The following is a 14,970-nucleotide window of genomic DNA, read 5'->3' on the forward strand; positions in this document are numbered from 1 at the left end:
AAAGTAGCGTTTCGCGATCAGTGCGCTGTACAGAAGCTGATATTGCCCTATTTGATTTTACTGTCTTTGAAGAATACGTAACGGCATGCAGTCAGTAATCAGTGTGGAATACGGATGACACTGCAGTTATAATGGGCGTGTAATAAGTAGGTAATTACTGGCATTGAATATGTCCAGTGGTATCCAAGATAGGGGCGACAGAGAATTTTGACTTCCGTCTACACGTGCCATCTACTGGATAATTTGGAAAGCGGAATACTCTAATTTCATTGACTTCTGCCTCTATCGGGGACAGCAGGGCATTGATTTCCCAAACCAGGATGTACCAGTGCTTGGTCCATGGCCGTCTATCTAGAAAGCTGTTTGGTACATTGTTCATGGATGTTGGGAATCCTCCTTAATAAGTTGCTATAGTTGAGAGTGTTTTGTTTAAAGATTTCCCTGTTTGTGTTATTCCACTTTTGTTTTAACCTTGCCCAGACGATACGTAAATATTGCTTGTTTGTGAACAGTCTGTGAAGGGGAAACCAGCAGGATGATAATTTAATGGGTTTCATGTATTTTAATAATTAACTGCAAAACACCCCGAAGTTAGCGTGCGTGTCACAGAGTTGCAAGAAAACAACAAGAATAGTCTACATCGTGTTGAGCAATTACGGATAGACCTCATTATCTGGACCGTTGAACCCGTGTTTCAGAAATATCTTTGTTTTTATGCAGACCTTTCTTAAGCTCCAGACTGTTTTTAATGCTGTAATCGCATAAAAGAGGCATTTCAAGTAGGTATTTATTATGCAAGATATTTACAAAGTTTGCAAGTTTCGTGCAAATCATTGCAGAGACTCTGACACCAACGCACTTTGCTGGAATGGGAAATTTTGGAAGAGACTGTGGAGTCAGTCTAATGTCGCAACTCTTAACCCAGCGTCTCACGGAGACGATAACATTAAAAGCTAAGTCCATTTCACTTCTGATTTCCTTTATCTACCTTTCTGAGCCTCGCTGATACAAGTTCAGTCACGTAGCCTGGATCCGTTAGGAATTTGCTCTTTGCCTACAAGTGTATCTGCCCCATTCTGTTCCTCTTGCTCGCTTGATCAATGAGAGCAGCGTGACATGCGAGGCTTGCAAAGTAGCAATGGTACGTTCGTACTTGCTGAGCACCTGTTTTGCTTGAGCGTCTGTAACCCAATATACTTATCAGTTGTCGCAGTTCTATACTCTGTCCCAACTATCTCTGGAGCAAGGAATCTAGTGGCCAGAGCGAAGTAGTACACGCTGCTCGAAAGCTGGTAACTTCCCCCACTCCACGCTATACCATTCCCTCTCACGTGTTCATTGGTGGAGCAGTCTCGCGTCACTACTTGCGCAGACTTGTTTTTCTTCGCCTGCTCCAGAGATCGCTGGGACAGAGTATAGTTAATTTTTCGCCCCATCTCTCTATTCTTTGTCCTGAAGGAACGAAGACAAAATAAACAAATACATGTGGCTTGTGAGGAATCATATTCATATTAGTTGTTCCAATAGCAGTTGTGTAGGGGACCTTGCGCGGGGGACCTTATATGAGCTGTACTGTACGTTCAAAATATTTAAGGGCAAAGTACCACAGCATTGTCACACAGGAAAGAAAGGAAGTAAAGGGTGTCTCAGAAATATTTTCGTTTTTAAAACTATTGAAGTAAATACTTAAATTTTTTGTATATAGATAAATTTATTACCATTTATTAAACATTAAAATTTTATTTGTGGAAAAGAGTATTGGACAAATGTGAAGTGTGCAAATCTTAAACGTGTTTCTGTTGTAGCCATCATGGTTCTGAATTGCATTAGTTAAAAAAGTCCTAATCATTTGGCAGTAGCGCTCAGAAGTTACAGTTTGAGCATTACCATGATCATCTTCAAAAGAAAAAAGGAGATCCTCCCCCATGGCGCAGTGGTAGCGTCATTGCCTTGTAATCAAGGGGTCCCGGGTTCGATACCCGGTGGAGGCACAAGTGGCTCGTGTCCCACTTTAAACTGTAGGTCCAGTCCCGATTAGCCTTACTGTGCATAAAGTGGACTTAAAACACCAAACCAACCAACCATAGTGGTAACGCTACATCCTTGTAATCAAGGGGTCATGGGTTCGGTTTCATATTCCACAGCAGCACGGTTTCCACCGATTAGCATATCAGCATGGACATTACCGATACGTAATTGTACCCATGACTTGTGCTGCATGCGAGGTTCAGGGACTTTTTTTGATGGAAAAGTCGTTTCGGGTTCACATACCGGGAAATATCCCGGCAGCAGAACTATTCCATTAAAATTGGCATAAGTACAACAGACAAGAAGAATGTAAAGTAGTGGGATTTGCATATCGCGCCTTCTTTATTCTAATTACAGCGTATAATTGATGCTACCCGTCTTCACAGGAGTGCCTTAAGTTATGAAGTGCATGGACCTGATAGCGCCCCGAGACTGTCTTTTTTAAAAACGGGGAGTCTCTTGTTTGAGTAGCCAGTCTGTCGCCATATTGATCTGTCCAATTTCAAGTCAGTGAACTCCCCGGCCACGTGTTCCCGCCGCTTACTCTCTGGGAACGTAACACGAGGCGGGGGAAATATGGTCCTGAAGAAGAGGAACAGCAAGCATTGGATTTCCACGAATCCGAATTTTTTTCTTCTCTTCATCCCAGCAGTGGTTGCCGAGACGAGATGGGACTTTGTGCACAATTTCCTCGTTTCTGTTTCGAATTTGAATTTTTCAAAGTCCACTTTATGCACAAATAGGCAAATCGGGACTAGACCTACAGTGGGATCCGAACCACTGTTGCCTCAACAGGGTATCGATCCCGGTACCCCTTGGTTACAAGGCGACGACGTTACCACTACGTTATCAGGGAGGCGTTTCTGTCTCGAGGTAAACGTCCCCATCTCGCCTGGAAATAAGGTAAAGTTGTCCCCAGTGCATGTCATCGTGCCATGAAGATGCACAGGTGAGGGGTGTGGATGCCGCCCGTCTTCACCCTCGGGTTGAATTTCGTGTGTAAATAAAATTGCCATCTCAACTTGGAACCAGTAAAAGTAATTACATCTCAGGAATGAACTACACATTTTTAGCAGAATGCAACTCGTGTGTTACTATTATTTTGACGAAACAATCGGAATTTGAGACCCCTGATTTAGACGTTTGGTTCAGTAACCACCAATAAAATTTTGTTTAAGAAAATTGTGGTAAGAATATTGGAATACTGTTACTGGAAATTTGAAACCGCGACTGTTAGGGAGTTCAACTCATGCAAGGTCACGTTAAAGCCGCTAATGGGTGTAAAGTTAAAGAACGTAAAGTAACTGTAATTTACAGTTGCTACGGAAATAAACCGTAACTACAACTGTGAGTTAGTTACTTTCTCAGCTAAAGGATTCCATCTCCTTCAATATAAAAGTAACATTCTGAGAGCAGCGAGACAAAAGATTCAGTGGAAGTGAATGTGGGTCTTTGAAAAAGAAAAGAGGCAAAGGGGCCTCATGATGAACCTGAATATCAATGCACAGTGACCAATCAGGGAGGTGTAATGAGGCATTGTTGACGTAACCGATGTGTATCAGCGGTACAAATAGCTCACCTGGCAAGAATAAGGCAAGCAAGACCTTGACAAAGGCTGCTACAACATGTTTGAACTCGTTCTCCGTCATGGTTGGCTGTACCTTCCATTCCCACAATGCAATGCCCCCTTTGCCACAAATACAAAACTGGACATTTAATTTATCACAAAAGTCGTGCTTTTATTTTTAAATAAATTGCTGCCTCATTTTTCTCCGGCAATTTTTGGTAGATGATATCTGTGTGAATTTTCCCTGCCTATTACATTGTCATTTTCATGAAGAAGAAGGAGTCTGTCTGATGGTTGAATGTAATTTTGTTCATACCATCTTTTTTTCATCGTCGTTGCCTTGAACACGATTACTTGGTGAGGCCCAAAGAGACGTATTTGTTAACAGGGGCGGTGCTAGTGTTTCTAGAGAGGGGTCATAGATCCGCTCTTAAAATAGGTCGTGCCCTACACGAAAACTACATTAGACTAACGAAATGGATAAATTTTAGCTGCAGATAAACTAAATTCACTGGAAGGCGGCTCCAAGAATGGGCTAGTGTAGATTGGCCCACCCTTAATATATAATAGGCCGAATTCCTGATAAGAATACATTTTATTTTGAATAGTTGTCCCGTTTTTATCTTTGACAGTCATCCAGTGACCCACCCAGGGGTGTATCCAGATTTTCCATCTGGGGGTGGGAGTGAATTTTCATATTTAGAGTGTGTAAGAGTAAATTTAGAGCCAAGTCATCAATTGCGTCTTTGTGAAAAAATTAGGGGGCTCTTGAGAAAATTGGTGCCACCACAGCCGGTAATGGAACGTCGGGCCCCTTGATTATAAGCGTTCTCGACTCCTGGGTCCTGAATCCCGGCCTGAGCATGTGTGTTCTTCGTTAGTGTTCCTTCATCAATTTCATCATATCATCACTCATCCCCATCTTCGCAATTAGCCAAAAGTGGCAGAAAAAAGAAGTAAAGTAAATCGATCAATTTCCGTGAGAGTAACGTGCATATCAAAGTTCCATAGCGAATGTTTTGTTAAGCTACCTGGATCATATTTTCGACTTTCCTAACACTCCAAAGCACGCGATAAGGGAAAAAACTTTTTTAGAATCCGAACCTTGAAGAGTCATTTTGTCCACTGATGGCGCCACACTCTTTCACAATGCCAGTAAGTCGTTCGGAGTCGAAGCACGTGCATGTTTCTGGGAACCAACAACATGGCCTGCTGCCTGTTTTACAGTTGATGATCGGGTTTTGAGCAAACCTCGATTGCAACATGATCTGAGCAGTTGTTGACCCGTGTAAAGCACTCGGTGTTATCAGTGTTAGGATGTGCAAGCGCGTGAAGACCCGAGTTGACGTGTTCAGAGCTTTTCCTGAACAGCAATTCCTAGGTGGTTGATGTCTGCATCCTCCGTGATTTTGATGTCTTCAATGCGCCGTTTGTTTACTCGTTGAATCTCGTTCATCTCAAGAAGCTTATTACATGTATTTGGTCACAACAGAGGAGTTACGACTAAACGAACTCCATCGGACTTCTTCTCCTCCGTCTCGTCTTAAGTGGAATGGCGTTTCAGGATGGGACAAATACAATAATACATCCATGATTTACCCAGAATTCGAATTTTGACCCGTGGCTTCTTATGGCATCAGGCTAACCACTCAGCCACGGAGGTGCATTGTTCTCTGTTCCTTTAAAAACAATATTCGTCTTTAATCCATACGTGCACTGGCGTACGAAGAGGGTTAGGGGCTGATGAGGCCACAGTCCACCCGAAATTTTGAGAACAACAACGTTTTCAGATAAAAGCAGTAGAATTCGGGAAAAAAACAGTGATAATTCCCCCCTCACTAAAATGACCCCCGATTGCCATTCTTGAGAGTAGAAAGTTCTAAATATACGAAATATCGTATTGTGTGCAAATTGTCCATCACTATGTTCGTGAACTTTATTTGAACCAACAGGAGCTTCAAGAATTAAAAGAAAACTCAAAACAAGCTGTTGACAACTTCTGCACTAACACATAAAAATCCATCGCTTAAAAACACATAGGATGTAAGAGAAAAAATAATGAAAATAGTCACGGACAATTTGCACGGTAACACTCATGGATCCCACTGTACTATCCATCTTTATTCCAGCCCCTCTCGAAAAAAATCCTGTATACGCCAGTGAATATGTGGTTTATCTTCTCTGTTTAGATATATACGAGTTTTACAAGTAGTAACCAAACAATAACAGGAAGTTGATTTTATCCTTCTATTGATGGCTTTCGTAGTAATATGCATCATGCAAACTACACCTACTCATGCTTAAATCTGCATAAAGGAGCGGATTCATTTCCAGCCGACCTCGGAGGCGGAGTGGTTAGTACAATGCGCTACGATGCTAAGGGTCCCGGGTTCTAACCCGGACTGTGCATGGGTGTGCTTTGTAAGTATCCCCCGCATAAATATTATCATCACTTATCCTCAACTTTGCGATTAGCTAAGTGGCAGAAAAGCGAAGTAAACTATTCTAAATCGATGGAAATCGAGGAGCAGGTTCATAGTGAGTTGAGTATTATTCACCCCAGTGTGAATATCTCCACATTCTCTGCAGCTTAGAAACAAATACAGTACAAGACAGTGTAGCACATCGCGCTACGACTGCAGGGATCCCGGTTTCGAATCCCGGCCTTGGCATGGATGTTTTGAATGTCCATTCATCAATTTTATCACATCATCACTCATTTCCATCTTCGCAAATTAGCCACAACTGGCACAAAAGCGAAGTAAAATAAAGCAAATCAATCATCAATCAAGTTCAAGACAGTGCATAGTGTAACGTGTCATTGTGGTATAAAAGGTATAGAGGCCTTAGGAAAATTCGAGGGTACGCTTTCGAATAAGTTCGTTGTGAATCTGTGGGTTCAATGTCTTTTGTTTCGTCATTCAGTTCTTCATAATCATTTTTTGCTGAACCACAATGAATATTAGGCAAAAACGCGCTTAGATCTCTGACACGTTTCGCGACCTATCTTAACCTTTCCGAGCGTCGACAGTGCTAACATGAAGTGAGTCACCCGACCTTGAACCTTCCTACGGCCCAGAAGTTTCGTTGCTCTTTGTAGAAGAATACTTGCTCCTCCTCCTCGAATCATTTTGAAGCCAGTTTCGCCAAAGTGCGTCGTCGACAGCGTAAATATTGTGGTAATGACGTCCTTGGGAGGACAGCGACTTACCTGTCTGCGAGGAGCAGTATCCGCTGAGGTTTAGCTTGGCAGCACAAGATCCAGGAGTCGTCTGCCGTAGGAGACTCAACTCAGACTGTGCTTGAAATAGACACGAGCAGGTCTCCGCAGAATGCAAGGCTTGGGTTTGATGCTTGAGGACGAGAAGCGAAGAGACAAAGGACTACATGTGGCAAGGGAGTTTGTTCAACTGCTTCGTAGTCATTACTAGTGAACTTACAGCCAGAAAGAACATACATCTGTTTATGCAGGTGCATGCCAGGATGTTCCATAAGAAGTAATCAGAAATTAGTAATCCATCCACAGAAACGACACCTTGTACTGTCAGAAGAAATCAGAATTGTATATCCACAAAAGGTTGTCATTGTTAGGAACTAGGTGAAAAACGCATTGAAAATGGCTGTAATTTTGCATTGGTGCCTCATGGTTTTTTACAATGATCTGACTAGTTTGCCTAGAAGGAAGGTAAATTATGGGAACTTATGCTGTGCTTTAATGATTCCGTAACGACAGCAGTATTCCTGACTCTACACACCTCTTCTCAGAAAGTGGCAAATTGAATATGGTTTGACAGTTGAAGTACATGCCGTTTTAACTGAACCAGAAGTCCTGTTTATGCACGGAAAATCTAATCGGGACTGAATCAACAGTTTAAAGTGAGATCCGAATCACCATGTGTCTCCTCCGGGTATCGAACCCAAGATCCCTTGATTACAAGGCGACTTTTCCTTGTTTTGAGAAATATCAATGCTACCCGTATCTGGCTGGTAGGCCATATCTCTCTGCGTTGCACGAAATGTTCCCACACTGCACTAAATTATTTTTCGTTTATTTTGTGCCGCGTTTCTTTCTCTTGGCTTCATCGCAACGACGAGGATGGATGATGAACTGATCATATTAATCAGGCTGAAATCCAAGAGCCACATATGCCATGTTGCCTGGAATTATGATGCTTATATGTATGGGTTTTCTGGTTAATATGCCTGAAGTAAGTGACTTTTATGTCTTAATGATTCCTAAGATTGAAGCAAGGATTCAATCTGTGATTTCGCATTCATTTGTCTGGTATGTGCAATTAGGTTGTTTTACATCACTTTTCCGTCTTTTGCAATGCATTCGAGTCCGTAAGGATTGCGCCGAGAACGTGGGCTGGCTGTTCTTATCGATGATGTATCTTCCATCTATCACTTCCACTTTATCGATTTGTCGTGTATAACGTTGCTGTCGGCAGTGAAAGGCATCACATTCCCAACAAATTTCTTAATTGAAAAATGATTTGGAAATACGTTTCGGCTCTCTTCGCACATTCCTCAAGTAAGTGAAATCCAGAATCACACAGCCACAAAAAAGCGTGCCGATTGCGACCCTGAACATTTGTCAAAGGATTTGTTTTATGACAAGCGTTTATCATTGTTTCATCCCATGGCATGGTGCTGTCGTAAACGTGCGTGCGACAGACGAAGGTCACACTAACGTGTTTAGTTGTCGATAAACACATTAATTAAGTCGTTGGAGGCAGAGCGTGCAGTTGATTACAGTGGTGCAAAAGCCACCTTACTGGTCTTCGAGAAATGGATGAATTGTTAGCAAGACTGTGGCGGGTTTACATAACTTCCTTTGTCGTAGACGGGGGTCCCTTTTATTATGTATGCATTTCAATACGTCAGTAGATACAGTGCCTACTTCTGTGGCGAAGTGGTTAGCACAACGCGCTACTACGCCAGGGATCTTGGGTTCGAATCCCAGCCTGGGTGTTCTTTGTAAGTGAATTATATCATCGCTCATCGTCGCGATAAGCCAAAAGTGGCAGAGAGCGACGCGAAATAACAAAAATCAAATCGAAACTTGTTAGTTTTGTGTATTTATAGTTTTCGATTTCTTATTCACAAACTGCACTGTGCAACACGAATATATTAGATGGTTACTCTAGCCCCTGGTGTTCATTCATGGTACGGGCACAGTAATGGCTTCTCCTCAACGTATTAGTAGACTTAGAAGAATTTTTGTTCTCGTATTATAGTCGTGCTCTGTGGAGATGCAGTAGGTGCTACCAATCTCCCATTATAGAGAAGAGGGAGAAAGGGACAGAGAGAAAATAAAGGAAGAGGAGAGAGAGAAGGGGAGAGAAAGAAGAGAGGCGAAAGAGAGAGAGAGAGATCACCTTCCTCTCACTTTTTCCTCTCTCTCTCTCTCTCTCTGTGACGAGAAAGGGGGGCGGAGGTGGACACCCGAAAGAAAGAAAATAGTACTCTCCCTTTCTCTCTCTCTCTATTATATTTCTTTCTCTATCCTTTTTTCTTCTTCCCTTCTTTTTCTATCTTTCCTTTCCTATTTTTTTTCTCTCTCTCCTTTCCCTTCTCATTCTCTCTCTCTCCATCATGGAGAGAGAGAGAGAGAGAGGTAAAGAATGGGAGAGAGAAACGAAGGTAGGAAGGAAGAAACAAAGAAAGAGCTCTCTCTCTCTTTTTCAGGAAGAGAGGATATATATATATATATATATATATATAAATATCCACCCACACCCTCCACCGCCCTCACCCAACCCCTCCTTCATTTCTCTCTCCCCAAAGATCAATTTCCCACGTTAAAGAAAATCGTAGCAACGTCTTAAAATTGGGACAATTTGAATTATGCGTCAGAAAGAAATGAAGGAAATTTTATTTTGGATCCTAATTCGCTATATTCCCACTGCTGTTATTCTAGTTTGTTTAATGTAAATAATAAAATAATATTAAAAACTGAAGGGTTTACCAATAGTTTATTTAAACAAAATATCACTAAGCCAAATGGAAGATACAGGATACAGGCAAGATATGCAATTCCGCTTCATATATTCATTGATTGATTTGTTGTTTAAAGTCCAATTTATACACAGGAAGGCTAATCGGGACTGAACCTACAGTTTAAGGTGGGATCCGGGCCACTGTGCCATGTGCCTGCACGGGGTATCGAACCCGGGACTCCTTGATTACAAGGCGACGACGTTGCCACTGCACCATCGGGAAGGCCCCTCCGCTTCATATAGTCTATTTAAATGTCCTGTTAACCATTCACAATTTTTTTTTCATAGAGCAGGGGTTAGATTGCTTTGTAGCCACATGTATATTTGTGAACGCATGGCTCAGTGTTCGCAAATATTTTTTTAGCTTTCTGAGAAGATGAGATCTCTTTCACTGTCTGTGAGAAAGTTTTTTTTTGTGTGTGTGTGTGTGTGTGTGTGTGTGTGTGTGTGTGTGTGTGTGTGTGTGTGTGTGTGTGTGTGTGTGTGTGTGTGTGTGTGTGTGTTCGTGCAGGTCCCTTTACAACCTTGGACTTTTAACCTTTCTCAAGGGGCTCTTTATTCCCCTTTTTAACTTTAAAGTAAGGGTTTTTGTTAAGAGAACGGTGCAAAATGGCCGGCGCGCCCAAAAATGTTAACTCGATCATTCTTTCATGTCTCGTAATGTGACGCAAGTTATTTCCATTTGCTTTTTAGTTAATTTTTTATTTCTTCCTTTGTCTTTGCAGCATATGGAAAAGTGTTTCTCGTGAGGAAGAAGGGAGGCAACGACGATGGGAAGCTGTACGCGATGAAGGTGCTGAAGAAGGCAGCCATCGTGCAGAAGAAGAAGACGACAGAGCACACCAAGACTGAGAGGCAGGTACTCGAGGCTGTGCGACAGTCGCCGTTCCTCGTCACCCTCCACTACGCCTTCCAGACGGAGGCTAAGCTCCACCTCATTCTCGGTAAGTGCATCTCTTCGTTGATAGAATATAATACAGCGTGTCCACAATGAGACTCCAACATTTTGAAAGTCTTATAACTTTTTCATTTCAGATTGTACAGCTGTGATTCCGGAAGCAGCAGAAGCAGAAACTCAAAAAGTTTATGTGGTAACGTTTTAGTGCGCGGAATAGCCGTAGTAGCGCTGCAACAATCGATTGTTTGAATATGAGATTCCAAACGAGCGTGCACAGGTTCATTCGAAAGGAGTCCACAGAAGTCACTAAGACAAGCAGTGAAGAACTGTGTGAACTGTCGACCGTTTCATACCAAGTTCTCTTGCTGCTTGTCTTACTGACGTCTGTGGAGACTCCTTTCGAATGACCTCCGCACATTTTCTACAACCTGTTCCTGGATTCTGGGTTTACCACCACCGTGTCCTTTCAAAACATTGCCGGTCGCCAAAAACTGATCACACCACTTCTTTATAGTCTTGAATGTCAGAGGATCATTATTGTACACACGACGAAAGTTTCGTTGCACTTGAATAAGTGATTTCGTTTCTGCATACCACCACACAGCCTGTGCACGCTCGTTTGGAATCTCCATTTTCAAACAATCGATTGTTGCAGTGCCACTACGGCTATTCCGCGCACTAAAACGTTACCACATAAACTTTTTGAGTTTCTGCTTCTGCTGCTGCCGGAATCACAGCTGTACAATCTGAAATGAAAAAGTTATAGACTTTCAAAATGTTGGAGTCTCATTGTGGACACGCTGTATATCTTGCGCAGTGTTGTGAACAGGATTTTGTAAATGGGAAGGTTACGTATACTTTTTTTAGTAGTGAGTTTTCATTTTGCAATCATTTAGGAACGCTGGACCAAAGGGGAAGGTGTTTTTTTTGGGGGGGGGTATTACCCCCCCAACTCCCTAACTTGGGCACGCCACTGTTCCCCTCAGATTTTTTTTAAAGTAGAAAGTTCTGACAAGTCATTGAGCTACTTTGGGTGACGACACTCAAATGTCAACCTCACTTTCAGGTATTGCGGACCAACAAGGCACTGGCGCCTGGACTCACAGACAGTATAATCTTCTACGGGGGCCTCCCCGATGGCGCAGTGGTAGCGTTGTCGCCTTGTAATCAAGGGGGTTCCGGGTTCGATACCCGGTGTAGGCACATAGTGGTTCGGATCCCACTTTAAACTGTGGGTCCAGTCCCGATTAACCTTACTGTGCATAAAGTGGACTTAAAACACCACATCAACCAACCAGTCAACCAATCTTCTACGGGGCTCGTGGTGTGTCGGCAATACATGTTTGTGATTGTCCTTACATGCATTTCATCTTATTACCAATCATCCTCTTGCTGGTCTCCGTGGCGGAGTGGTTAACATATCACTCTACGACGCCAGTGGTCCCGCGTTCGAATCTCGGCCTGGTGTTATTTGTGAGTGTCCTTTCATCAATTTCATCATATAATCACATACTCATCTTCGCGATTAGCCAAAAGTTGCAGAAAAGCGATGTAAAATAAATCAAATCAATCAAATAAATTTGCATATCCTGTAAGCAATTACTGGAATTTATATCTTCTGTCATTACATTTATTCATGGAATTACATTGACAGTGTCAGGTGAAAGGAAACTAATTCACATGTTGTAAATTACATTAAAATATATATCAGCAAATGAAAGGAGTTGTGCCGTACCACTGCACCGCTGGTAGAAATGTAATGCACGCTGAATAGCGACGTTATTTGAATCGCAAACAGTGGATGTTCATAGACATTAAGAAGTGAAAGCCAATTAATTAATGTGTAACCATAAGCTTTGACACGGAATGGTTCAATCTTGAACCATGCTACTAGTTCCATCCCATACATAATGTAGTCGTTCACACTCACTTTCTCCCTATAAGTTGTGGTGGATTCATATTCATGTTTAACCATGGCATATTGTAATATTTCACGATCCACTGCCACAATGAAAGGACAACCCATTGTGATTTTAATGATATCCAAAGTATCAGTATTCTCTTGTCATTATTCATAATTAGCCCCATCTAGTTCGCGGCACTTTTTGACTCTCTCTACATACTCATGTGTCCACGGTGAAACACCCAACTCGTCTGTTTCGTTTATTTGGTGTCAAGGAGTGTATTTGGTGTCTGTACCGTTTGCACTGCCTTCTGGAGTGGTGCAATGTGTGGTGTATGATCGCGTGTTGCGAGGTAACTAATCTGAACTTGAACACCGGGATACAACTGCACTGCAGCGAGTGTCAAAAAGTTCAGCGAACTAGACGAGGCTATTATTATCTATAGTTGAAGTCCTGATTGGAACACCAGTTCGGTATCTTTGGCGGCATATCTCGAGAGGAAGCCGACTGGACGCGTATCTGGTTTCGAGCCAGCGCCTGTTTTTTCTGAGAAGCTCTGTTGTTACTTTTAATCCAGAGTGTTTAGATATACAACACGAACTGCGACAACGTTACACTCCCAAGGTCTCCACATTGTATAAAAAAGTAGCACAACACAATAACACAACCTAGCAAAGACAACCGCACCTCACGTTGTGAAATATGTAAAGAAACTTAATTGGCAACATCTCGTTTACTCCACGTGGACTTGACAAGTATTGTCAGTTCCTAAAACGGACGCTATTGGTGGGAAATGTTTGAGGGGAGGATATACTGGGCTCCACGCGCTCGTGTGGTTGTCAGAGGGAAACCGATCTTTCCAAACTTTGAAGTAAAGTTGCGTTCCAATGAGGACTTCAACCGTACATTCTCTGCAAAATGAATTATATCAATTTTATCTTGATTCTATCATGAATATATCAAGTAGGCCTACTTCTTTGCCGCTCCTAGGTATGGTTAAGTGTATTTACACCTTCAGGAGCCACTATCTCATTTGCTCCATATACGTTAGCGCTATAGAAACACACCTCATGTACACACTTCTTGTATTACTCCATTGACTCAGCTCATGTTATTTGTTGGGAGATACATTATCCTGCAGAAAAGACTGACACTGAGCATCTAGGTCGAGGTGTGTAACTTTCTCTACTCAGAAATTATAATGGTACTCAGACAATTGAACAAAGCATTCCTCATCTACTTTGTGAAATTTCACTTTCATGGATAAAAAGAAAAGAAGCTTATGTGAGCGTATGGAATCTAACACTTATAATTCATGCCTCTTTGAATCGTTGATTTGATCTAAGAGATTTGAAATCTCGTGACGTGTGCTCTTGGAAACAAGGTTGTAGTTGTCTGGAGATTATTAACCGACCTCTGTGGCGGAGTGGTTAGCACAGCACACTACGCCGCCATGGTCCCGCGTTGTTCTGGGCATGGATGTCCCTCCATCAATTTCATATTCATCCTCATCGTCGCGATTAGCCAAAAAGTGGCATAAAAGCGAAGCAAAATAAACCAAATCGATCAATCAAATCTTAGGTAGGCAAAGAAATTTTTGTTTTCAATAACATTTTCTCTCTCTCTCTTTCCACACACACACTACATAAATTAACAATTGTCGACGGTAATTTATTGGTAAAGTACTGTATCGCGATAACTCAAATACACTCTTCAAGGTCGAAGGATGACAAGGAATTTTCCGGTCTTATTGAGGTACCTACCAGTGTACAACGTCAACGGTGCATTCTACATTTAAAATTCCAACACATTAGATTGAACCATATGAACCATATCTTCTCCTCTTTATATTTCTTGCTATCTGAATTGAATCTGAATTATGATTCACCCTGTGTGTATATATAGGCTTATATATATTGAGAGAGGAGGGGGTTGGTTATGCTGGTGACCAAAGGTATGTTTAAATATACATGGAACCAGCGACAATTTCGTTTAGTAATTCTGACCCAATCAATCTCCTCTGTTTATACTTACCAAATAGTTTAGTTAAAGTAACACATTTATTAAAGGCTATTGTGGATTTTCTTTGTTGTTGGTTAATAAAAATCTCAACCGAATGTTTTTGGTTCAAACAAATATTTTCAGTTTAACATTTGAAGTGTTCATATGAACTCCATCAAATTATTACAATTATTGTTCAGTTAAGAAGCTTTTCGTAGGAGCCCACTTTATCCGAGGATAGGTTAATCGAAATTTGACACAGAGAACTTCAGACTAGACATCTTAAACGCTGTGCAATGTGCCGCATCCTAGAACAAACCAAAAACCCCTTGATTATTATTGTCCCGTTTATCCTAATGTTATAACTACATGAGAATCCAATTATGTATCCTCATCGTCGAGATCGATATATAGAGCTAGAAAAACGACATACACATTTTAAAAAATGCAATGTTTTAAAACCGAATTATGCACAAGTCTCTTTTACTTGTTTTTGTACGGCGATTTACAAGGCAGTAACATTGCAGTAATTTTACAATTGTTGGTCAACTTTTATGGATTTGATTTTAA

The 14,970-nt window shown here is 41.6% G+C and overlaps 1 protein-coding gene across 2 annotated transcripts in view; it reads left to right on the forward strand.

The window, feature by feature from the left end:
* LOC145978909 (ribosomal protein S6 kinase alpha-5-like) overlaps positions 1-14,970 on the forward strand; it is a 460,399-nt gene that overhangs the window by 368,424 nt on the left and 77,005 nt on the right. For both annotated transcript variants that reach the window (XM_083111867.1, XM_083111865.1), the window contains exon 3: positions 10,323-10,541. In XM_083111867.1, the coding sequence (XP_082967993.1) occupies positions 10,323-10,541 (219 nt within the window). The remainder of the gene's footprint in view (positions 1-10,322; positions 10,542-14,970) is intronic.

The sequence above is a fragment of the Lepisma saccharinum genome, chromosome 25 (assembly GCF_977018435.1).
Source record: "Lepisma saccharinum chromosome 25, izLepSacc3.1, whole genome shotgun sequence".
NCBI lineage: Eukaryota > Metazoa > Arthropoda > Insecta > Zygentoma > Lepismatidae > Lepisma > Lepisma saccharinum.